This window comes from Eschscholzia californica, unplaced genomic scaffold, assembly GCF_041429995.1.
Source record: "Eschscholzia californica isolate CP2 unplaced genomic scaffold, dmEscCali1.0.p SCAF_6, whole genome shotgun sequence".
Taxonomy (NCBI): domain Eukaryota; kingdom Viridiplantae; phylum Streptophyta; class Magnoliopsida; order Ranunculales; family Papaveraceae; genus Eschscholzia; species Eschscholzia californica.
Genome location: NW_028238483.1, coordinates 31,642,226 through 31,668,749, shown reverse-complemented (window position 1 = coordinate 31,668,749; position 26,524 = coordinate 31,642,226). Strand labels below are relative to the sequence as shown.

Here is a 26,524-nt window from a genome sequence, read left to right as displayed (position 1 = left end):
TTGAATTGACTTAAGAGTTGAGACCTGTTTGGAAATTAACCAATAACCATTATCTAGAGGGGAGATATGTATGTGAAATGAATGAGCGAGACGACAATATGTGTTTCCCGTAATACAAAAATAAACAACGCACAGGTGAAGGGGATTGTGAGACTAGCCCCACATGGAATCTAACATGATATCTGACCTAGTGGGATGAAACTCTCGGCCAAAGAAAGAGATGAAGTTCGGCCAACTAAAGCGTCCAGCCAAGAATCCACTGTCCCGAGCCAAATAGGACACGTCCCTTGCCAGTCCTTAGCTAGCAGCTGCTTGATTCATTCCCGTGCTTGAAACCCAGTAAATGACTTGCTGGATGCCTACTGTTCCTGCGCTGGTTATGAAGGATGCCGGCCTTAGCTTGCTGTTGAAGATGAACAGCCTGAGCTGTTGAGATCTTTGGCACACCTTGCTGTTCTACCCGAGTCTTCTGCTGTGCCGGCCTAGCTTTGGCCGGCTTCTCCTTCCTTTTCTCTGTGTGGGACTATGCTCGCACACTTGACTTCAATACCTTTATGAAATTTAATCTGCTTGTGCTATTATACTCGTTATTCCCGAGATCTCTTGAATTTACGAAGAGTCAATGAGTCATGTACGAAGAGTCTTGTAATTTGTTTTTGGGTTTTTTGTACTCTTTGCTAATCACTTGCCTTCTTCGCACCATTTACACTCAACACAAATTTTGCCGTTTCGAAAAGGTTAATGTATTGGCATCACGATTGACAGATTGGCCTTGCTATTTAATGCCAAAAAGATCTAGATCATCTATGTCAGAAGCTAGGGTTGAAGCTGTTGGGGAATTGCTGCAACATGTGAACAGCAATATCTTTAGAGAAATTTAACTATCTAGATAATCCTTATAGAGGTTTGCTTGAAATATGTCATTAGCTAGAAAAGGAACTAAAGTGTCTTCAAAATCATCACAACGACACCTAAATTTATCGAAACACCCATGAGTACAACTTAAAATTCTCTAAACATTTTCATAACCCAGGACATAATTACCACAACTTATATAGTTAGTTGGTCTTACAAGCAGAAAGTGGATTACCGCATAGACCTTTGTTGCCCTTGAAAGAAGATGCTGAAATTTTGGCTTTATGAGGCGGTATTTTGCCGCTCAATTGGTTCATAGATACATCAAATTCATGAAGTTCCTTCAAGTTTAGTACCTCCGCAGGTATGGGTCCAGTAAGCTTATTATTTGATAACATGATCGAATTTAGTTCCGTTGCATGGCTGAGCTCAACCGGTATCTTACCGGATAAACCATTATTTGTAAGCTCCAAAATTTGTAGCGATTTCAGTTTTCCTAGTGAACTTGGTATTGACCCTCCTAAAGGGTTATGAGATAGTACCAATTTCACCACTGATTTCATAGCAGCATGGTTTCCAATATGTTCATCGATAGAGCCAACAAACATGTTATGAGAGAGATCAATTGAATTATAGTAGCTTTCTTCCCATGTGTTTTTCGCGAGAATTGCTTTCATTCCACCAGTAAAGTTGTTCGAGTGAAGATCTAAGCCCACGAGATAGGTTAAGTTCTTGAAGCCATCTGGGATCGCTGAATGGAAATTATTGTTAGACAAATTCAGAAAATTGAGATTGAACATTTTGCTTATCCATTGCGGTAATTCACCACTCAACCTATTACTCGACAAATCGAGCATTATCAAAGCAGGAAAAGATTGTAACCATGGTGGGAGATGACCAATTATCCCTGTGTTAGCTAAATTAAGTTCGTACAAATTCTCAAATTTTCCTAGCCATTTTGGTATGCTAACAAGACCTAGAGGATTGAATGACAAATCTAGAGTTTGTAAACTATCCCATTTGACCAACTGACGAGGAATTGGACCGGATAGATTATTTCTTGATAAGTCAACATGTTGAAGCCTCTTAAGAAGGTTACCGAAACTTGAATGGATTTTACCCGAAAAACGGTTGCCTGATAAAACCAGAGTAGTCAGGCTTTCGAGCTGTTCAACAAATGATGGTAATTTGCCAGTTAACTTGTTATTCTCAATACTCAACTCTGCAAGATTCTTGAGCTTGTCAATGGATGTTGGTATAGCACCAGTTAGCTTGTTATGAGATAACCTACAAAACTCAAGAGAAACTAGTTTGGAAAGCGAACTAGGAATATTACCGGATAGCCTATTTTGATTCATGAAGAGTTTGGTTACTCTGAATAGTCCTCCGATAGAGCGTGGAATAGAACCATTTAACTTGTTCTCCGACAAGTCTAGGAAAACCAGGTTCTTGAGGGAACCAATTGTGCTTGGAATTCTTCCAGAGAGTTTGTTTCCTCGTAAAGAAAGAAACGCTACCGATAATAAATTTCCAATACTTGGTGGAATGGTACCATACAATTGATTTTGGCTAAGATCAAGGTCAGTAAGGGATGTCATAGATTCGAAAATTACGGACGGTATTACACCGGAAACATGAGTATTAGTGATAGAGAACCTGACTAATTTAGACAATCCTCTAAAGGAATCTGGAATAGATCCGGACAGCTGTTCGTTCCTGCTAAAATCTAGAACTCTTAGGTTCTTTAGGAAACCTATTGTTCTTGGAATTTTTCCGGAGAATTTGTTTTCATCCAAATTGAGATAGGTTAATGACCCTAATTTCCCAATATTTGGTGGAATGGCACCCGATAGTTCATTAGATTTTATGTTAAGCTCTGTAAGGGATGTGATAAATGTGAAAATAGAAGGCGGAATTTCACCAGAGAGACGGTTGTTTTGAAGGTAAAGCCGATTAAGTTGGTAAAGACTTTGGAAAGTTGTCGGGATTGAACCGGTTAGCTGGTTGTCATTGAGAAGGAGGTGAGTAAGTTTTGATAGTTTTCCGAGCTCTGATGGTATCTCTCCACCCAAGTACCCAATGCCATTAAGATCAAGAACATGAAGAAATGTAAGATTGCCAAGGGATGGAGAAATAGTTCCAGTCATATATATGTTCTCATCAGTCGATATCAATGTCGATGCTCCACGTTCGAGTCTAACTACACGACCATTTGTGGGATCACAAGTAATACCATCCCATTTGGTGCAGCAATCAGTGTTTGCAATCCAAGTTACTAACCTTTGCATAGAATCATCGAAGATATTAGCCTTGAAATCAAGCAAAGCTGATCTGTCAATGTGATGGCATGCTTCGGCTGTCTTTGGAAATGTAGAGATGAAGGAGAAATAGACCACTAAAAAGAGGAAAAATGAGAAGAATCTCATGCTTTCACTCTCAAGGAAAGGTTAATTAATAATGCAATGAAACTGATGAAACAATTGGATTAAGGAGTTGGATGAATGAAAGATGAGAAACTCATGAGCTCCTTTTATAGTTTTATAGAATATGGTTTGAGAGGATGTAGAGTAGGTAGTGTCATTGAGTAATTCAAGTACCCTGATAGATCGGGATTATAGAAGTAGAATATATAGTCTACGAAGACCCATTAAGTGTTGATGCAATCAAAGCATGCAAGGTTGACATACTCACACTTTGTCATTAATGACTTGCTAAATCTAGATTTAATTAAGATAGAATACATGATTTTGGGTGAAGAATATGAATGCCATTTAACTCCACGAACATCTACCATGGTGCATTGGATTGGATAAGAATTCCTTAAAAGAAATTGTTCGAGAAGCGTAAGAGTGGTAAAGTCAACTTTTACAAAGTGGCTAATTTTCTTACAAAGTGGCTAATTTTCTAAGCTTTACGCAAGCCAATACAAAAACAATGAAGGTTGGAACTTTAGGAAGCTCTTTTCACCGGCTTCTACCTACGATATAGCATACTTTGATGTGAAAGACAAACAGTATAGGTAATGAAGTTTCTACTTAGATCCTCATATTTGTGTAAGTTGTTACAGGATTTCAACTTTCTCCAACTTGTAGTTTGAACTCTAGTTTGACATTGATAAAAATGAGAACAACTTATTTATGTCCAAATTTCAATGTATATTTTTCTTTAACCAATTGGGATTGGATTATGAAAAATCAACGTCTAGTTGACCTTCGTTAAATATGCCACTGGGTAAAGGACCGTGTTAATAATCCACTAGGCCATTAATCTAATCGCATTTGAGCTCTTCTTTTTTATTGGTCAATAGTGATAAGAAGAAACCTTACTTGGGGAGCAGATGACTAAACACAAGGATAGGAAGTACAGGGAATGAGCCTCACCCAAGAAATGCTTAGAGTCCAAGAAACACCAAAAGAGAAAACATTAGGAAAAGCTAACACTTGCTATTGTACATCAAGTCATTAAAGACTACAAATTATATAGTTAGTTGGTCTTACAAGCTGAAAGTGGATTACCGCATAGACCATTGTTGCCCTCGAAAGAAGATGCTGAGATTTTGGCTTTATGAGGCGGTATTTTGCCGCTCAATTGGTTCATAGATACATCAAATTCATGAAGTTTCTTCAAGTTTAGTACCTCCGCAGGTATGGGTCCAGTAAGCTTATTATTTGATAACATGATCGAATTTAGTTTCGTTGCATGGCTGAGCTCAACCGGTATCTTTCCTGATAAACCATTATTTGTAAGCTCCAAAATTTGTAGCGATTTCAGTTTTCCTAGTGAACTTGGTATTGACCCTCCTAAAGGGTTGTTAGATAGTACCAATTTCACCACTGATTTCATAGCAGCCTGGTTTCCAATATGTTCATCTATAGAGCCAACAAACATGTTATAAGAGAGATCAATAGAATTATAGTAGCTTTCTCCCCATGTGTTTTTCGCGAGAATCGCTTCCATTCCACCAGTAAAGTTATTCGAGTGAAGATCTAAGTCCACGAGATAGGTTAAGTTCTTAAAGCCGTCTGGGATCGCGGAATGGAAGCTATTGTTAGATAAATTTAGAAAATTGAGATTGAACATTTTGCCTACCCATTGTGGTAATTCACCACTCAACCTATTACTTGACAAATCGAGCATTCTCAAAGCAGGAAATGATTGTAACCATGGTGGGAGATGACCAATTATCCCTGTATTAGCTAAATTAAGTTCGTACAAATTCTCATATTTTCCTAGCCATTTCGGTATGCTAACAAGACCTAGAGGATTGAATGACAAATCTAGAGTTTGTAAACTATCCCATTTGATCAACTGACGGGGAATTGGACCCGATAGATTATTTCTTGAGAAATCAACATGTTGAAGCTTCTTAAGAAAATTGCCGAAACTTGAAGGGATTTTACCGGAAAAATGGTTGTTTGACAAAACCAGAGTAGTCAGGCTTTCGAGCTGTTCAACAAATGATGGTAAGTTGCCAGTTAACTTGTTATTCTCAAGACTCAACTCTGCAAGATTCTTGAGCTTGTCAATGGATGTTGGTATAGCACCATTTAGCTTGTTATGAGATAACCTACAAAACTCAAGAGAAACTAGTTTGGAAAACGAACTAGGAATATTACCGGATAGCCTATTTTGATTCATGAAGAGCTGGGTCACTTCGAATAATCCTCCGATAGAGCGTGGAATGGAACCATTTAACTTGTTCTCCGACAAGTCTAGGAAGACGAGGTTCTTGAGGGAACCAATTGTGATTGGGATTCTTCCGGAGAGTTTGTTTGCTCTTAGAGCAAGATATGTTAATGACTCTAATTTTCCAAGAATCGGTGGAATTACACCAACTAGTTGATTTTGGCTAAGATCTACCTCTGTAAGGGATGTCACAGATTTCAAAATGGAGGATGAAATGACACCGGACAGACGGTTGTTGTTAAGGTAAAGCCTATTCAGTTGGTAAAGATGTTTAAAAGTTTTTGGGATTGAACCAGACAAGTGATTGTCACTGAGCAGGAGTTGAGTAAGGTTCGAGAGTTTGGCAAGTTGGGGTGGTATTGCTCCATTCAAGTTGAGACCAGTAAGATCAAGAAGGTAAAGAGATGAAAGGTTACCAAGAGATGGAGATATAGTTCTATTCGTAAACTTTTTTAATTCATCACCACTATAATACCAACGAGCACGTTCGAGGCTAATGACACGACCTGTGGTATCATCACAGGTAATGCCATCCCATTCAGTGCAACAATTAGTGGATTCGTTCCAATCTCGTACCTGCAGAATGTAGGTTAGTTTAGCCCTGAAATCTAGCAATGCTGCTTTGTCAATGTCATGACATGCTTGGGTTGTCTTTGAAAATGCAGAGATCAAAGAGAAATAAACTAGGAAGTAGAGGAAAACCGAGAAGAATCTCATAGTAGTAATCTTGGAGAATTTCATTAATGTGATGACACTAACTGATTGCAATTAGCGAATGAGAGATTGGATAAATGAAAGATGAGGAAACTCAGCTCTTTCTATAGATGGTTTAATAGGAAGAGTTGAGAGTTATTAACTGATCCAAATACAGAGATCAAAACTATAAAATTCTTATAGAAAGTCAAGACTAACTATTAAATATATATTAATATATTCGTAATCGTTTATATATGTATTTAAACGAGAAAAGTTATAAAAATGTTGGAGATCGGCATGTATGTATATGTATATCACCGACGTGATTTCATCATTAATTACTTTAAGGTGGGATCCCTTGATTTGGTGAATCTCCATGTACTTTAAACAAATATAATAAACGGAGATTTCGTCAAAACTCCTTGACCCAATATATTTTTTTGGGTTATTTTTCAAATGACCCCCAACTTTGTGACCTGGAAGACCTACTTTAGAAAATATTCCCATATGACTCCCTTTTTCCGTTATCTTTAACTTTCCGTTATTCTCACTCCTTCATCTCATTTCCTCTCTCTGCCAAGTCACCTAACACGCCACATCATCATCTTCTCCGACAGGGGTCGCCGGCCGGCCAAATTTCCGGCCGGCGACCTTCAAACCTTTCTCACTTTTATCTCTCACTATTTCTGTTTTTTGTTTGTGTTGGATAAACAACATTTCTCCCACTTTTATCTCTCACTATTGCACCTCAACCTATATTAGTATGATCTTCCCCGATCTGATTAATTGCGACATGTGTATGACAATGGTGATGTTCTGTAATTCTCGTTGAAGTTGAACCAAAAGGAAGATGACCTAACCCTAAATTCAGTTTCAATATTTTGCAAACCAATTGCAATGTTATGAAGTAGGTTTTTCAATGGTTTGCAAAGCTTTACAAACAAGGTCACAATGGCTTGCTAACCTTCACAACAGTTTGCATTAGCAGTTGTAATTGTTTGCAATGTCTTACATATTGTTTGTAATCCTTTGCGACAAAGTTACAATGGTTTGTAATGCTTTATAAACAAGGTTATAATGGTTTGCAAACCATTTGCAATATTTTGTAGGAGGGTTGCAATATTTTCTCAAAGGGGGCATGACCTTTTATTATCATGCAAAGGGGTCGTGGACTAATATTGACAAGTAAAGTTTTAACGCCGTTAAATTTGAACACCGTCAAGTTCTAACTCCGTTACTTAAATATATATTGTTAAATTTAAGTAAGTTTTATACGATTTTGACACTAAATCCGCAAAGGTGGAAAATCAAGACATCTCTTTGTAAAACTCAATCTGGTACACCTCTTTCAACTTTCCGGTGAAAATCAAAGGTGGAAGAAAGGAAAAAGGAAGAAGATGAACTGAAGAGGCTCTCTTTGTGCAAATCACTAAATCCTCAAAGGTGGAAAATTATGACATCTCTTTGTAAAACTCAATCTGGAACACCTCTTTCAACTTTTCGGTGAAAATCGAAGGTGGAAAGGTGGAAGAAAGAAAAAAGGAAGAAGATGAACTTAAGAGACTCTCTTTGTGGAAAACAAAAGTGAAAACGTAAGTTTGACCAATTAATATCCATGTGTAGGAATCGAGTCCATCGTATAACGATGTTAACTGTTCATGTAACGTGAAGTTAATCTAACATTTATTTAATGGTCAAATAATAAACGGTCATGCCCCTTCGCAAAAGCCGGTACATATGTACGACCCTTTTGCAAAATAAGTAAATAACCCTTCATTTTTTTCTCTCTAGACCTAAAATCAGTTTTCTTACTATTATTTATGTTAAGAATTTCATGTTGCCACTATAGGGAGTGAAAATATAAGAATATTATTGGATTTTTGAGTTTAAGGTCCAAAAATAGGGGGGGTAATTAGTCATATATCCACTCCTAAATCAATAAATAAAATAAAACCAAAATAAACCGAAAATGTAAAATAAGTCCAAAAATTCACTATTTGGTGGACCCTATGCATCAATCCTTTAATTTTCTCTCAATTTTGCCCTTTCATAAATATTTTTTAACCATTGGTAAACCAAAGGTTTATAATGGTTGAGTTAATACAATTATTCTTTCCATAAATTTTATGAAAGAATATTTATGGTGGATATTTAATGTTAATCTTTATTTTTAAAACTTATATTTTTCTAAAGTAACCTAACAAATCAATGTATATTTACCTAAAACTAGTTTCTCTCCCCCAAACACGAGTTTCTCTTTCTGTAACTATGTGTTATTTGAATTCAAGAAAATATATTATTTCCAAAACTGATATTTGTCTAAATTAACCTACCAATTCAATGAATATTTACCTAAAACGAGATGCTCTCTCCCAAAAACGATTTTCTCTCTCTGTAACTCTATGTTCTTTGAACTTCAAGAAAGTATGAATTTGTGATTTGTTTTTTATCTCTACCTCGATCCAATTAAACATCTACAAATTCTTTTGTGAGGTTAAAAAACAAACTATTTTGCTAGCATCTTACTGATTCTACTAGCATATTTTACATTCTACTAGCATCTGATGAATGCAATGGACAAAGTAGTTTAAAAAGCAAATACTATTTAGCTAGCATCTTATTGATTCTAATAGCAATTTTTACATTCTATTAGCATCGGTTGAATAAATTTGAATACAGTAGTTTAAAAAGCAAGAATATTTTGCTAGCATCTTATGAATTTGTTACAATAGGTTAACAAATACTTTTTAGTAATTTTATGAAAAAATATTTATGGTGGATATTTAATGTTAATCTTTATTTCCAAAACTTATATTTTTCTAAAGTAACCTACCAAATCAATGGATATTTACCTAAAACTAGTTCTCTCTCTCCCAAACACGAGTTTCTCTTTCTGTAACTATATGTTCTTTGAATTCAAGAAAATATATTATTTCCAAAACTGATATTTGTCTAAATTAACCTACCAATTCAACCAATATTTACCTAAAACGAGATGCTCTCTCCCAAAAACGATTTTCTCTCTTTGTAACTCTATGTTCTTTGAACTTCAAGAAAGTATGAATTTGTGATTTGCTTTTTATCTCTACCTCGATCCAATTAAACATCTACAAATTCTTTTGTGAGGTTAAAAAGCAAACTATTTTGCTAGCATCTTACTGATTCTACTATCATATTTTACATTCTACTAGCATCTGATGAATGAATTTGATAAAGTAGTTTAAAAGGCAAATACTATTTAGCTAGCATCTTATTGATTCTAATAGCAACTTTTACATTCTATTAGCATCGGTTGAATAAATTTGAATACAGTAGTTTAAAAAGCAAGAATATTTTGCTAGCATCTTATGAATTTGTTACAATAGGTTAACAAATACTTTTTAGTAATTAAAATAGAGTCCATGGGTATATAGACCAAAATCAATTTGATAATAGGTTTATAGACCTTTCTTCTTAGATTATGGATTTTTAGTCCTTTTACAAGAAGGGCATAAAGTATGGATAATTTTTTTGATATTACCCAATGTATCCCAAATCTAAAAACCCCGGGATATTTGAAATTCCGAGGGTTTTGGGAAACTTTCCCAAAACCCGTTCGCGTGATTTGGGGCGTATCTATAGAAGGCGAAACAGAAAGTGGCTGTCACTCTTCATTAAGACGTTTTCTCTCTCTAAACTACCCGATTCCTATTTTCGTCTAAAATCGTTTGAAGATCGAGACGATAAACCCTAAATAGATCAAGAAACCCAGAAAGTTTGCATCCTTTCATCTTCTCCATTCATCTTTTACATTGAAGAATCTCTTCAGGTGAAAAGGTAAGCTGGTTGATAAACCCCTTTTCTTTATGAAATCGATTGAAATCGAAACGTGAGGTTCTTTGAGGTTAAATCGTTATAAATAGTTGTTGCATGTCAGTTTAACTTCATATTGAAGAGGATTTGTTGATTTTGGTAAAGATTTCTCTGTAGATATGAAGTTTCTTTACGGTTTAAAGGAGATTCAAACAGTTTTAGGGTTTTTTCGTTCGTTTTTTTTTAAAAAAAAGGGGTACAATATCGTTTTTGTCTCATGAATAATAGATCATTAGATGTTTTCAAATTACAGATCTACATTAAAATCTTTAGTTTTACTTGAAAAACCTAAATATTCTTTTTAAACTTTTATTTCTGTTTCATAATAAGATAACTTTGTGTTATAAAAAACATATAATTTATGGAAAATTAAACCATATTTTTTGTATGGTTTAATGAAATATTTGATCTTGGTTTAGGGTTTAATGAGAGGTCCTTTTCATTGCAGCAAAAGGTTGAACATGGCACCAAAAGGTAAATCTAAAACGAATGTTACCGAAGAAACAAGCACATTAAGAAGGAGCCCTATGAAAAGAAAGGCCACTGTCGAAGAAGTAGTTGTTAAGAAGAAATCGAAAACAAAAGAAACATCAGTATCTGAGGTAACGTATTTGGAATTTGTTATAATTTATTGATATTTTGAAGAAAATTTGATAAATTATGATTAACATACATATATGTATTTATCTTTGAACAGTTTATGCCTTGTTGTATGTACAAATTTATGTTATACCTTAAAAATATTCATTCTGTCTAAAAAATTTCCCATCATGTTAGGTAAAGTATGCGTACTTTACATGATTATTGGCTGATAGTTTACAATTGTGTTTTTTTGTCATATTTGCAGGCTGGTGGTAGTTCAAAAAGTTTGAAGTTGAAGGACAAAGGAAGCTCTAGTAAGTGGGTTGATATAGTAGGGGAACAGAAATTAATACCGGTGCAAAAAACATCGGCACTATTCAGATACACACTAAGCAAACCAATAGAGTTAATCAATAGCATACGTTCCTATATGACTGAAGAAATGAAGGAGGAGATTAGCAAAACTCCTTTCAGTCAATTGTTTGATGCTATGGCAGATGGTACAATATTAAGGGAGAATTATACGAGTCGTCCTACAATTGCCATTTTGGATGTTCTTTGTCGATATAAAAAATCGACAAAGAAATTTGTTATTGGGGGTAAAGAGTTAGAATTCAAACCTGAAGATGTATCTTTGTTGTTGGGAATGCCCATGGAGGGTTCTGAATATGAGGCATTCCCTAAGAAAAATGATCTAGATCCTTTGAAATGTGCGTTCTTCAACAAATACTTCAAGGAAACACTTGAAGCATCAAGAAACAAAAATATGGGTCTCTCAAGTGCTGTTGTTGGGAATGCACTTCAGAAATGCGTGAGGAACAGTGAACCAGCAATAGAATTTGTTCAACTTCTAATTATGATGTTTTCGGCGAGCTTCCTATTTGCTACTTTGGCTGGTTTCACTGTATTGCCTAGTATTTATAAGAACATCCAGTCTAGAAGAGCAATCAACAGGGTGTCATGGCCAAGAGCCATACATTCATATATGATGGAAACGATCGACAAACATTCAGAAGACCCCACCAAAGCATCTGGTTGCTTGTTACTGTTGCCTGTGAGTATTATTTTTTGAATTCATTTGTTATTTAAATAGCATATTCTTAGTTATAAAGTATGCGTAATTTTGATTTCTTTTTTTTTTTCTTTAGTTCTGGGTGTGCATGCATACTAATCTGTATGCGAAGAATGCACTGAATGAAACAAGAACCCCAAGGTTCTTGAGGTGGTCTGTTGATGGATTCAAGAATGGAATGGAAAAAGATTTAGCTGGACTTGAACCTGAGGAGGTAAAATCATCTTTTTATGTGAACTTTTATTAATGAAAGTTTAAATTCTCTATAAATATATTGTATTTCTTTTTCCAGTATATGTAATTTATCATAAATTACATATAATTTATGATAAATTATTCGAATACATCTACAGAACACCCTATGATTTAAGTAACTCTTTACATGCAGGTTTATGAGGATGTTGTGGATGATGTGAGTGAAGAAGAGAAAGAAATGTTGAAGTTTACAGAAAAGGTAGTTGTGGAGATACCTTTTGATGAAGAGTTGAATAACATGGAGATGATGGAAGCCCTAAGTAGAGAAGTAAGTAAACAAAGAGAAGAATTAAAGAAAAAGGATGAGGAACTTGAAAGTTTGAGAAATGAAGTAATACAATTGAAGTTACTTCTAAAGTCTGAAAAGAGGGAGGAATCATTGATGGATGATTATCATAATGAAGGAATGGGTCAAGATAATGGGGACCAGAATGAGGAGGTAGATAATGTTGGGGAGAAAGATAATGTCAGTGATCAGATGTCTGATGGAGTAGAACATGATGATAAAGTACAGGAAGATGAAAATGTTGAAGAACAACAACAGGAAGGTCAGTATTTATTCATACTTTTACTGTTTTCTATTATAATTTGTGGTAAAGTATGCATACTTTATATAGAATATTATTATCACAGAATAGATGATATATTATTTACTTGTCAATTTCGTGATGAATCTATTTTTTTTAACATGATTGTTGTTTTCAGATGATGATGGAAACGTGCCATGCACGGCCATTGTGTTGGTGCCTAATGAGGAAGAGAAGCAATATAGTTCAACTCCCAATTTTGATTTGGGAATAGATTTCACAAATGCACCCGACTTCACCGACGTTGTTCAAGTTGCTCAAACCTATCAAGAGAATGCTGAAACAGAAAGACTCATAGATGATGACTTTGTCGAGACTACTCCAACATCAGTAAAGAAGAAGAGAACAAAATCAAAAGCTATTAAGGGTGGATCGGACAGAACAGTTGATGGGGGTGAAACACCTAAACAGAATTCTCTTATTAAGAGAATCAAACAAGCTCCCAGAACAAGGAAACAAACTGAAAAGGCCGAGCCAAAAGAAAAGGCCGAGAAAGAAAAAAAGAAGGAAATTGCGAAAAAGGAGGTAGTCAATGTTGAAGAACAAGATAAAAAGGGGAAGGGAGTTTCGATTGATGATGATGAACCACTTAGCAACTGGAAGAAGAGCAAAGTTTGGAAGAAAGTGAAAGACAATGAGAAGGGTCTGCACGAGGAGTTCAACCAAGGAGTGAAGATGAAGTAATGAATTTGAAGTTTAATACTTGTCTTTCACTATGTTATGAAATGTTTTGTTGTTTGTGTTACATTATGATGATTGTAACAAACATAATCTGTTATATCTAATATAATATATATATTTTGCTATAAATTCATTTTTTAAACTAACAATAATTAACATGCAGAACAATTGTATGGGAATCAAATCTAACAAGTGATGTTAGAGGAAGAGAGGTGAATTGGCTTATGATGAACTGTGAGACCGATGCTCAGCTTATAAATTGGTGGTCAAAGCATCTATCTTCCAAAGTTTTAAAAGGGGCTGGACAAGTGTTCGTTCTCGCTTCTGAATTATGGGTAAGTTTTAATTACAGAATTCATAATTTCATAATATAAAAGTTTTTATGTGTATAAATTAAATGTTTTGTCAAATAAAAAGGTTAGAATGATAAGAAATTATGTATACTTTATTAAGTTTATGTGTTTTGTTTGTTGTTAAGTATGAATACTTTACTGCAATGTAACCGTTTTGTTTTATACAGTATGTTGTTTTTATTTGACAGACAATGATAAATTGCAAGTCAGCCCAGTCAAACATAGACCCCCACCTATCCGGTCGGTTATTAAATGAGGCTGAAAGAGGGCTTATATCTTATATAGTTGCTCCAATGTGTCATGCGATGAGTACAGATGTCAGTAGGGGTATTCATTGGACTTTGTTAGTATTTGATTACTTTGATCAGTCTTGGACCCATTACAACTCGATGTTCTTTGACATAAAGCTACGTAAACAATGTGAAGAAAATGCTGCAAGATATGGACAATACATATTAGATGTGCTTCACAAAACAAAATATGTGAGTCCTGAATTTAAGAAGAAATGTAAGATTTCGAAGACGCCGTATGATCATCAACAAGGAGAAAAGTAAGTATGCGATATATTTCACATTTTTATGATTACTGTAATGCATACAGATAGTTACATAATTTATAAATTATGTTGTGGTTTCATACTAAATGTTATATCAATGATTGACAGTGCGGATTGTGGACTATTTGTTATGCTTCATATGGATTTAGTATTTATGAAACATTACAAATGGGCAGTACCGGATGAATACCTTGCAAGAGATTGGATTGAATTAGCTCAGCGTAGAAGAGCGGAAGTGACGTACGAGCTATTGAATGAAACCAGAGATTTGTGGAAAAAAACTTTAATATAGTCTAGATTAAAGTATGGTTTTATGTTTTGAATTTTAAAATAGTTGTAATGAATTATAATTGCCAGTTTGAAGTATAAAATATTTGGATGGGAACTGTAATTTTTAATTAAAATTTCATATTTGTTGAAAAATGTCTGAAATTTATCAAGTTTCTTCCTTTCATTTATTACACAAACATGAGTAACGTGTTGATAAATAACGTGTTATGTACTAAACACGGAAAAAATATGAAATAAATTACGGACAACATGAGACAAAGTATGAATATTTAGGAATAAATAACAGTAAATTTATGAAACAAAATAAGAACTTTTAACCAGAACATATATGTAAATTTTAAGTCTGTAAAAACTTTAACAAATTTGCACCAAATTCATCAATTGTACTGTATTTTGTGTGATTGGTGTTCTAACATATTAACCACATATGTTAGGCAAGTATAACCTTCATGTAGAGAATAAACTTTTGATAGAGAATAAAGATAGAATAGTGAAACAAAACATAGGAAAAAAAGATTGAATATTTGAAAATTATGTGGATTGAAAGTGTTATGTAACATATATTTAAATACATCAGATGTTTACCCTACATGTTTTGCGATTGTGGTATGAAGGTTGCTTACACCTACCACATATCCTTAATTTTCTTGGCATATTTCCAGAGCTCTCGATCCGTACTGTTCTTGGACGACCTGGTCTACGACGAATCAACGGTGGGAGAATTTTGGTAGCTTCATCAAAAATACTTGGTTCATCAACATTGGATATAGGCATTATATGTTCCTGGTAAGTCTTCACATAAGACTCCGTTGTCCAAATAGGATCGTAAAAACAATCTTGTTGGTCTTCAGACAAGCTTTTAATACACAACATTGCGTGTTCACAAGGAACACCATCAACTTGCCACCTTCTACAAGTACAAGAAATCTGTAGAAGATTAACACAATGAGAAGGTTCTGAGTAAACCTCGAATATAAATGGGGCTGCCTGGGCAATATTACAGGTTGCAGCACTATCATATTTTGCTTTCAACAGATCAGTGATGGTTGGACACAAGAACGTCGTCCATTTTTTAGACAATTCTCTTGCTGTGTTCATTTTGTTCATTATATGAATACGAATTGCCTCCAACATTGCTGTAATTGGTAGTGCACGAGCATGTCGAATCTGATTGTTAAAGGATTCTGAGAGTTGAGATGATATCGCCGTGTATCTGTATCAAATAAAACGTATATAAATTTTAAATATTTCTATCTGAAGTCGATTATTTTTAACAAAAAGAATACATACTTTTCAGTAAACGAAGGAAATGCGGTGTAAAATACATGTTATTTGTAACATAAAGTCAAAACTGTATACGGTATAATACGTAATGTCAACAAAAATTATCAATATAGTTAATGAAATGAATACACAAATTTATCAGATCGTACCTTATACCGGGAAAGAAAGCATCTGCCCAAGAGGCAGGGTCTAAGGAATTAAAAAATGCTGCAACTTTTGAACCACCCATTTGTATCATCTGATTAATAGTTGCGTGATATTCAGATTCGGGGAGAGCTCTAGCAGCCTTGAAAATTAATGTTTGGAAGAATTTTGATTTTCTAGCTCCATTTGCCAATCTTAAATTCAGATTGTTCCTTAGATGCCATACACAGAAGGAATGGTGTGCTGTCGGGAAAATGTTCTTGACACCGTTGATTATACCATTGTGACGGTCTGAAATAAAGATATACGTCTTTTCCATATTCAGAGCATTCCGCAAATGCCTTAGAAACCAGTCCCAATTTTGGTCATTCTCAACATCAACAACAGAATATGCTAACGGAAATAGACCTGTAAATTGAAAAAAATTTAGTGAAAGTATGAAAATTTAAATATTCATCAAGCATACTTATGTAAAATTATGTTATTGTATGGTAAATTTACAATAATGTTCATACTTTAAAGTTTGAAACCTAAATAAAATATAGATACTTTATGTATATTTTTGCATACTTAATTGAAAATGTAAGATAATGTACATAAAATTTTGAAAAATGATGTTGAAAAAGGAGATACTTTTTTAGATAAAATTGGATGAATTCTAAAATGTTAAGAAATTACCATTGTTACCGTCTTTAGCCACAGCAGCCAGTATGCATCCGTTAAAACGAGTCTTGCAAAATGTACCATCCACATATAAAACTGGTCGACAATATTGAAAGCCAGCTATACAAGCATGTGGTGCAATGAAAATTCTTTTAAATCTCCGAGACACATCGTCAACTTCAAGTTGTACTATGCTGTTTGGGTTGGTACGTGAAAAGGCATCAGCATACCATCTAAGTTTTGCATATGAGTCTCCTTCTTGACCAAATGCTTCATTCATTGCTACTTTCTTCCCCTCATAAGTGTAGTAATATGGAAGTTGGACAGCGTAATCTTTCAAGAAGTCTTTTTTCAGACTTGCTGTCGAACGATCCGGGCTTCTTGTAACATCATCTAAAATAAGTTTCCCAACAAATGAACTGTTTAGTTTGGGTTTCTTGGTCTTCTTAATGAAATCTTCACAGTCATGTTTCATTTCCATGTCTTTCAGAATAAACATGGATTCGCATTTCAATGGTGCACATCCATGTACTCTCCATTTGCAATCTTCAACAGGACATACAGCAGTTACCCGCTTCGAATCATTTTTAATAAATTTAAAATCATGGCCAGTATTTATACTATATTGACGAAGAGCAAATCGAAAGGCTTTAGCACCCCCGGGAAATAATTGACCAGGTTCAGTAAACATTTTATCCCAACCATCAGATTTTAATATCGTCTTCTTGCTTTGTAATGATGAATCTGCTTGAATCTCCATCTGTTCTGTAAAACATAATTATTGATATTGTAAAACAGACAAATAGTTAAGATACGTAAACAATTCAAACTGTAAAGAACTAATTACGTACTTTGTTCTGTTATAATGAGAATATCAAAATGTTGCAAATAAAGTACGCATACTTTGTAGCACTAAAACTGTAATTTATACCTATTACAACATTTTATACACCACTGTGTAAGAAAGTATGCGTACTTTGTAATGAATTTTATATATGCACATGTTATTTACAACACCATATTATTAAAAAGTATATATAATGTAACATAAATTATACATAATGTATACTTCAGAACAAGTGTTTTCCATACAGATCTGAGATTAAATAACTGAAATCTAATACCCAACATTATCTGTACTATCAGTTCAATTTGATCTGAAGATAATGAAAGATGTGAAAAATCAAAATATTTGAATGAAAACATCAGATCTATATTACATGGATTCAATATAGATCAAACAGATATATCAAATACATGAAATAACACTTTAGTTATTGAAAATTACAGCAATACAGATTCATATTAAATGATGAATGGAAAAGACGATCATAAATATTTGAATGCAGACTTCAATATGAATCGTTAAACTATAAGCAAATGTACATAAGATTTTAAACCTGAATAGTTGTGGCTAGAATAAAGAGATAATCAGTAAAAACCCTAAATGACAATGGAGTTTGTGATGATGGCTCTTGATTGAATACTAATCAATGGAATTTTTTACAGCTGGGCGAGAGTTTAATGAAGGTTTAATGATGATTTCATTTTTAGAGATATAATGGGAAAGTTACTGGATTTCGGTTTCGGAATTATAGAGAGAGAGTTGTTAGTTACATAAAGAACGTGATTGGAGAGAGAAAGTTGAGATAAATATGGAGAGAATCTAATACGGTTTAGAAGGAAAATCACGATTAGATATTAAACGAAGGTTAATATAGGTATTGCATATATAATAAGTATTATATGGATTTGTGTAATCTCTCTAGATGACACTAAAAGGACCGGATATCTATTAAGATTATTATTTAGGTTTTCAAATCCTTTTTAGGATTATAGAGAATTAAATCTCCTATTAGGACCCTATTTTTGGTCTATAGACTCAAAAAATATTATGTGAAATTGTTTTTGTTACATTTTCAGTACTTTACTAGCATTTTCTTGATTCTGTTACCATCTGATATGAATTTGTTACAATAGGTTGATTCTAATAAAATTTTATGCTGTAGATGATGAATGAAACCATCAATCGATTCTCTATCTCTCCCACTCGATGCTTTCACCTTTTTCACTCGGTTTAATTTGGGCGTCGATGATGAATGAAATCAAAACCTAGTTCATATATTAGAAAGTGACGATGCTCTCTCTCTCTTCGGTTTGCTTTTGCCCAATTCTAATAGAAATATAAAAGAAAGTATTCTGCTAAACGGTAAAGGCAACTATTTTTCCGGAAGGAAAGTTTATTTTGAGGAAATCATTTAATGAATCTCTAAATATTATGGTATATATTATTTTAGGTTATTTTTTTAACTTAGGATAGGTTATGCAGTAAAAGAGAATGAGAGGATAGACATGTAATTTACTTTGAGTGGATTTATTTTCTATTTCTGATTATCTTTGGTCTCTAGACTCATTGATCATGCGATTTTGGACTTAAAACACATCCCCCGAATATTATTCTATGTTTAATACTATTGCTTTGATTCAAACAGCTTGTAACCGTTTGCAGAGGCTAGGAAAACCGTTTGCAAAGTGATTCAAACTTCTTGCAATTGCTTGCAAATTCCTTGCAAAGGCTTTCAAACTATTTGTGAAAGTTCGCAAATTGTTTGTGAAAGCTAGCAAACCGATTATGATAGCTTGCAACTGAATGAAATTGATATTCCATGTGCGACTATTCCCCGAGTATGAAACTGAGATTATTTTTATCAACGAGAAAATTCCAACTGAATGGAAAGGTGTTCGGTAGATAATATTTGAAAAACTATCTGTATGTGATAAGTTCCTAGCCCACCCATGAACAATTTTTGTTTATTTATCACTAATTAACAAAATCCTAAGGATTTTTCCTTATTTTTGGAGTCGATGGATTATTTCGCATACAGTAATTATAAACTTAGGTTGTCTTACAAGGAGGAAGTGGACTATCACATAAGCCTATGTTGCCCTCGAAAGAAGATGCAGGGAATTTTCTTTTATGAGGAGGTATTTTCCCACTCAGTTTGTTCATGGACACATTAAACTCCTCAAGTTTTGCCAAATTTATTATTTCCGAAGGTATGGCTCCAGTAAGCTTATTGTTCGATAACATGATGGACTTCAAGTCGGTGGCTTTACCTAGCTCAACTGGTATCTTCCCTGATAAACCATTATTTTTAAGATCTAAAACTTGTATCCATTTTAGTTGTCCTAGTGAACTTGGTATTGACCCTCTTAAATGGTTACTAGATAGTACTAACTTATTAATAGAACCCATGGCCATAGCAGGCTTACTTCCAATATGTTCATCTATAAAACCATCAAACATGTTTTGAGAGAGGTCAATTCCGTTGTAAGCGCCACCTCCTCCATACCGTGAAATCTTTTTTGAGAAAATTACATCCGTTGTTCCTGTAAAGTTGTTCGAGTGAAGATCCAGGTCCACAAGAAAACTTAAGTTCTTGAAAGAGTCTGGAATAGCTGAATAAAAATGATTATTAGATAAATTTAGTAAAGTGAGATCTACCATTTTGCCTATCCACTGTGGTAATACTCCGCTTAGTCTATTACTCGATAAGTCAAGTAATGTCACCGGAGGAAATGGTGATGCTAATGTTGGAAGCTCACCGCTTATTGCTGTATTGGATAACTTGAGTTCGAGAAGATTTTTGAGTTTTGCTAACCAATTTGGTATCCCATTAAGACCCAATGGATTGAATGACAAGTCCAGGGTTTGTAAGTTTGTCAAGTTGGCCAGCTGCTTAGGAAGTGGACCTGATAGCTTATTCCTTGAAATATCAACACTTAGAAGCTTCTTGAGGTTGCCGAAACTTGCAGGGATTTTACCCGAAATATGATTGTCTGATAAGAACAAATAGGTTAGGTTATGAAGATCCCCAATAGATGCCGGTAAACTACCTGATAACTTGTTATGCTCGAGAGTCAAATAGTCAAGTGTTTGGAGTTTTCCAATAGATGTCGGTAAACTACCGGTTAGCTTGTTATTAGATAAATCACACAACTCAAGAGAAACTAGATTGGAAAATGAATCAGGGATATTACCGGATAGGCTATTCTCGTTCAGAAAAAGTCGTATTAATTTGGATAATCTTCCAACGGAGCGTGGAACAGACCCACTTAGTTGGTTCTCGGCCAAGTGTAAGTACATCATGTTCTTGAGAGAACCAATTGTGCTTGGAATTCTTCCCGAGAGTTTGTTTCCTCGTAAAGTAAGAAATGTTACCGACAATAACTTTCCAATAGTTGGTGGAATGGGACCATACAGTTTATTTTGGCTAAGATCAAGTTCAGTAAGGGATGTCATAGATTCGAAAATGGAGGATGGAATTACACCGGAAAGATGAGTACGAGTAATAGAGAACCTGACTAATTTAGACAATCCTCTAAAGGAATCTGGAATAGATCCGGACAGCTGTTCGTTCCTGCTCAAATCTAGAACTGTTAGGTTCTTCAGAGAACCTATTGTTCTAGGAATTTTTCCAGAGAATTTGTTTCCATCCAAATTGAGATAGGTTAATGACCTTAATTTCCCAATAGATGGAGGAATGGCACCGGCTAGTTCGTTGGAGTTTACGTCAAGTTCTGTAAGGGATGTCATAGATGTGAAAATTGAAGGCGGAATTTCACCAGATAGACGGTTGTTTTGAAGGTAAAGCCGATTGAGTTGGTAAAGACTTCGGAAAGCTGTTGGGATTGAACCTGTTAGCTGGTTTTCATTGAGAAAGAGTTGAGTAAGTTTTGATAGTTTTCCGAGCTCTGGTGGTATCTCTCCACTCAAGGACCCAATGCCACTAAGATCAAGAGCATGAAGAAATGAAAGATTGCCAAGAGATGGAGATATAGTTCCAGTCATATATATGTACTCATCAGTCGATATCAATGTCGATGCTCCACGTTCGAGCCTAATAACACGACCATTTGTGGGATCACAAGTAATACCATCCCATTTGGTGCAGCAATCAGTATTTGCAATCCAAGTTACTAACCTTTGCATAGAATCGTCGATCATATTAGCCTTGAACTCAAGCAAAGCTGCTCTGTCAATATGATGGCATGCTTGGGCTGTCTTCGATAATGTAGAGATGAAGAAGAAATAGACCACTAGAAGGAGGAAAAATGAGAAGAATCTCATGCTTTCCCTCTCAAAGAAAGGTTCAGTAATAATGCAATGAAACTGACGAAACTAGTGGAGTGAGGAGTTGGATGAATGAAAGATGAGAAATTCATGAGCTCCTTTTATAGAATATTGTTCCAAAAGAGGAAGAGTTGGTAGTCTCATTGATTAATTCAAGTACCCAGATCGATCGGGATTATAGAAGTAGAATATATAGTTTACGAAGATCCATTAAGTGTCGATGCAATCAAAGCTTGCAAGGTTGACATACTCACACTTTGTCATTAATGAGTTGCTAAATCTAGATAGAATACATGATTTTGGGTGAAGAATATGAATGCCATGCAACTCTACATACGTCTCTCATGGTGCATTGGATTGGGTAAGAATTTCTCAAAAAACAATTTGTTCGAGAAGCGTAAGAGTGGTAGAGTCAACTTTTACCGATTTAAGAGATTTTCTTACAAAGTGGCTAATTTTCTAAAGCTTTAAGCAAGCCAATACGAAAGCAATGAAAATTGGAACTTTAGGAAGTTCTTTTCACCGGCTTCTACCTACGATATAGCATACTTTAATGTGAAAGACCGAGGCTTTCTAGAGTTTATGTCAACACCTTGGAACCACTTGGGCTACCAACTGTTGACGTGAAAGTTGTTATCGGATTTCAAGTTTCTCCAACTTGTGTTTTGAACTCTAGTTTGACATTGATAAAAATGAGAAATACTCATTTATGTCCAAATTTCAACCTATATTTTTCTTTAACTAATTGGCATTGGATTCTCAAAAATCGACGTTGAGTTGACCTCCGTTAACTATGTCACTGGGTAAAGGACTGAGTTAATTAATAATCAACTAGGCCATTATTCTAATGGAATTTGAACTCTTCTTTTTTATTGATAAATAGTGATAAGAAGAAACATTACTTGGGGGGCAGATGACTAAACGCAAGGGAGGAAAGTACAGGGAATGAACAGCCTCACCAAAGAAATGCTTAGAGTACAAGAAACACCAAATGAGAAAACATTAGGAAAAGCTAACACCTGCAATTGTACCTCAGACATTAAAGCCTCCAAATTGCACCCTCATGTAAACTAAACCTTTTGAATTTAGTGCACTTAACCAATTCCTAATTGCAGTCGAAGAGGGTTAATTTTATATCTATAACTACTCTCTTTCGGTTAACGTTTCGATGTGCTAAGGATTATGTTGTGCCGTTTGTTTTTATGTATCTTCGCTTGAGAGACTTACATGTTGTCGCTTGACCAATGTGAACTCCACGCCAGATTGTCCGAAATATATATGGTTGTTGTGGTTTATAGTATTCCACTCTCTCATAAGATGATCGAATGTTGTTTTCGTCTGCCACCCTATCTAGAGAAAATAAATAAAAATCAGATCAGATTTGTTCGGTGAAGGGACAGTGGAGAAAGAGATCAACTTATTCACCGTGAGAGCAGCATTATGTAAAGGGAAATTTTATAAGCAATGTCCAAACTTGCTCCAATGTTTGCCATAACCATCTTATTTGGTCTTCCAGGCTTCTTAATCACTATAATAAATCAGCACAGTCGAGCTCTTAATATATAAGTTCATAATCAACAACTAATTGATTAAAATAAAACTTGAAACAATCACATGTTTTCCTTCCGTTCTTAATAGCAGGATAAAATCACCAAAAAATTGTGAAGAAAGTATATAAAATCAAAAAACTCATTTAACAGAAACTTCAATGAAGTTTTATTTATTGATAATTAAATAACAAAAGCCTAGGGATTGTTCCTTATTTTCTTCATCAACTACAAGGAGGAAGTGGACTATCACATAAGCCTATGTTGCCCCAAAAGGAAGATGCTGACAAATTGGTCGTATGAGGAGGTATTTTCCCGCTTAGCTGATTAAATGATACGTTAAATTCTTCAAGTCTGGGCAAGTTTATAACCTCGGAGGGTATAGCTCCCTTAAGTTTATTATTGGATAATATAATTGACTTTAACAATATGGCCTTACCGAGCTCAACGGGTATCTTCCCTGACAAGCTATTGTTTCTAAGATCTAGAACTTCCATTAGAATTAGTTTTCCTAGTGAACTTGGTATTGACCCTCCTAACTGGTTATTAGAAAGTAGTAATCTTGAAACGTACATCATAGAAGGATATTCTGCAACATGTTCATCTATAGGACCATCAAACATGTTGTTAGATAGATCAAGTCGATGATAAGAGCTAATTCCTCCACCGCGTGAAAAGTTCTTTGCAAAAATCACATCTATTCCTCCCGTGAAATTGTTTGAATGAAGATCGAGGTCCACTAGATCACCTAGGTTCTTGAAGGAGTATGGAATAGCTGAATGGAAACTATTGTTAGCTAAATTTAGCACACGAAGATTAACAATTTTACCTATCCATTGTGGTAATTCTCCGGTTAGTCTATTATTTGATAAATCAAGTAAGCTCAGTGGAGGAAATGGTGATTCCAATGGTGGAAGTTCACCTATTATCCTTGTATCAACTAACTTGAGTGTCATAAGACGTTGTAGTTTTACTAACCAGTTTGGTATGCTAACTAGACCCAGTGGATTGAATGACAAATCTAGATCTTCCAATTTTGTCAAGTTGCCCAATTGTTCAGGAAGTGGTCCTGATAGCTTATTTCCCGATAAATCAACAGTTACGAGCGTCTTAAGATTGCCAAAACTTGAAGGGATTTCACCAGAAATATGGTTGTTTGTTAAAAAGACATACATTAGACTCTGCATATCTCCGATGGATGATGGTAAACTGCCGGATAGCTTGTTATTCTCAATATCCAAAAATACGAGTTTCTTGAGCTTCCCAATCAATGTGGGTAATCTACCAGTTAGCCTGTTATTTGATAAAAAACACTTTTCTAGAGAAACTAGATTAGAAAATGAATCAGGTATATGACCGGATAGCCTATTTCCATCCATATAGAGTTCAACTAATTTGGTTAATCCTCCAAATGAACGTGGAATGGACCCGTTTAGCTGGTTACCATTTAACCGTAGGGACATAAGATTCTTTAGAGAACCAATTGTGCTTGGGATTCTCCCAGAGAGTTTGTTTCCTCGGAAAGTAAGATATGATACTGACGCTAATTTCCCAATACTAGGAGGAATGGGACCAGAGAGTTCGTTCGAGCTTAGATCAAGATGCGTAAGGGATGTCATAGATTCGAAAATGGAGGATGGAAGTACACCGGAAATATGAGTATAAGTGATAGACAGCTGGACCAGTTTGGATAAGTTACTAAATGAACTTGGAATGGATCCAAAGATCTGGTTCCTGCTCAAATCTAGGACTTTTAGGTTCTTTAAATTACCTATTGTGCTTGGAATTGTTCCTGAGAATTTGTTTCCATTCAAATCGAGGTAAGTTAACGACTCTACTTTTCCAATGCTCGGTGGAATGGCGCCAGATAGTTTATTAGAGTTTACGTCAAGCTTAGTAAGGGAAGGCATAGATTTGAATATGGAGTTTGGAATTTCACCGGATAACTGATTGGTTTGGAGGTTAAGCTCACTGAGTTTGTAAAGCTTTTGGAATTCTGGAATTGAACCTGAGAGTTGATTCCCACTGAGAAAGAGTTGAACAAGGTTTGATAGATTTCCAAGTTCGATTGGTATTTCTCCACTCAACCTAATCGAACTAAGATCAAGAATGCGAAGAAATGAAAGATCGCCAAGAGATGGAGATATGGTTCCAATCATATCTATGTCCTCGTCGAAACCTGCTGACGTATATCCAAGGTTAAGGCTAATGACACGACCTGTGCTCCGGTCGCAAGTAATACCATGCCATCTGGTGCAACAATCAGAGGATTTGTCCCAAGTTATTAACCTTCGATGAGGATCAATGGTGATCTTATCCTTGAAACCTAGCAAAGCTGTTCTATCTGTCCAATTACATGCTTGGGTTGTCTTTGAAAATGTAGAGATGAAGGATAAACAGACTAGGAAAAGGAGAAATGAGAAGAATCTCATGGTTGGTTTGGAACAATGTGATGAAACTTATGGCAAGTGAATGAATGAAAGATGAGAAAACTAGATCCTTTTGTACAAGGTTTGACACGAGGGTTTGACCCGAAAACGCATTGAGTATGGGCACTGGGCACAATCCATGTTCGGAGAGTTAATGATATTAAAACAATACAAACATGATGCCGAGGTTAGCTACTTGCTAAATCTCGATTTAATTATAATATATAATACATGCATGTGGGATAAAAATATGAATGCTATAACTGGACTTCTCCCACCGTGCATTGGATTCGATAAGAATGCCCCCAAAATTTTCGGTTCCAAAAGCATTAAGAGTGGTAGAGTCAACTCTCTCATCGATTCAAGAGCTTTAATGTTCTTATAAAGTGGTATTCATTCATTGATGCTTAAACCAAGCAATTACATAAGGCACCAAAGTTGGAACTTTGACTTGTCAAATAAAAAGAAGTTGTTTCAACAAAAAGAATGTACTATAGTCTTAATGCTTCAGAGTAAAATAGTCAGGAAACTCTACTGTGAAATGTATGCTTAGTTTTGCCCTCATGAATTGCCTCTGGTACATCGCCAATTCTCATCATTTATTGCCTTGAATGGATCTGCACATTCATATTGTTATTAATTTTAACAATACCACTAAAAAAAAATCACGATTGTAGTATATTTGATGGTCTTTCTATCAATGAAAATTGCATCTTACCAAGCTTCACAACTTTCCCGGGGTTGGTCTTAATGAGCAAATGTATTGACAATTAGGTCTTCACCCTGTCTTTTGAACTTAGGGTGATCCTTCTGTGACAACACAAACAATATATCCTTGATGATCGTCTCAAGCTGCA

At 35.0% G+C, this 26,524-nt stretch overlaps 4 protein-coding genes and 1 long non-coding RNA gene across 5 annotated transcripts; all 5 read right to left on the bottom strand.

Moving 5' to 3' along the window:
* Positions 1 to 905: 905 nt before the first annotated feature.
* On the bottom strand, positions 906 to 3,578 carry LOC147533572 (uncharacterized). The gene has a single exon (XM_086648097.1). The coding sequence runs from the start codon at positions 3,279 to 3,281 to the stop codon at positions 1,059 to 1,061; it is 2,223 nt and encodes a 740-aa protein (XP_086504223.1). The 5' UTR covers positions 3,282 to 3,578; the 3' UTR covers positions 906 to 1,058.
* Positions 3,579 to 15,361: 11,783 nt separating this feature from the next.
* Positions 15,362 to 16,837, bottom strand: LOC147533571 (uncharacterized). The gene is made up of 5 exons (XM_086650043.1): positions 16,573 to 16,837; positions 16,121 to 16,302; positions 15,900 to 16,036; positions 15,592 to 15,679; positions 15,362 to 15,376 (listed from the first exon to the last, which is right to left on the bottom strand). The coding sequence occupies exons 1-5, from the start codon at positions 16,835 to 16,837 to the stop codon at positions 15,362 to 15,364; spliced, it is 687 nt and encodes a 228-aa protein (XP_086506169.1).
* Positions 16,838 to 19,354: 2,517 nt separating this feature from the next.
* On the bottom strand, positions 19,355 to 21,848 carry LOC147533570 (uncharacterized). Its single transcript, XM_086648096.1, has one exon. The coding sequence runs from the start codon at positions 21,686 to 21,688 to the stop codon at positions 19,454 to 19,456; it is 2,235 nt and encodes a 744-aa protein (XP_086504222.1). The 5' UTR covers positions 21,689 to 21,848; the 3' UTR covers positions 19,355 to 19,453.
* Positions 21,849 to 23,294: 1,446 nt separating this feature from the next.
* Positions 23,295 to 25,740, bottom strand: LOC147533569 (uncharacterized). The gene has a single exon (XM_086648099.1). The coding sequence runs from the start codon at positions 25,668 to 25,670 to the stop codon at positions 23,463 to 23,465; it is 2,208 nt and encodes a 735-aa protein (XP_086504225.1). The 5' UTR covers positions 25,671 to 25,740; the 3' UTR covers positions 23,295 to 23,462.
* A 306-nt stretch (positions 25,741 to 26,046) lies between these two features.
* LOC147533568 (uncharacterized) lies at positions 26,047 to 26,524 on the bottom strand. Its single transcript, XR_015227685.1, has 2 exons — positions 26,386 to 26,524; positions 26,047 to 26,284 (listed from the first exon to the last, which is right to left on the bottom strand). It is a non-coding gene; the product is annotated as an uncharacterized LOC147533568 (long non-coding RNA).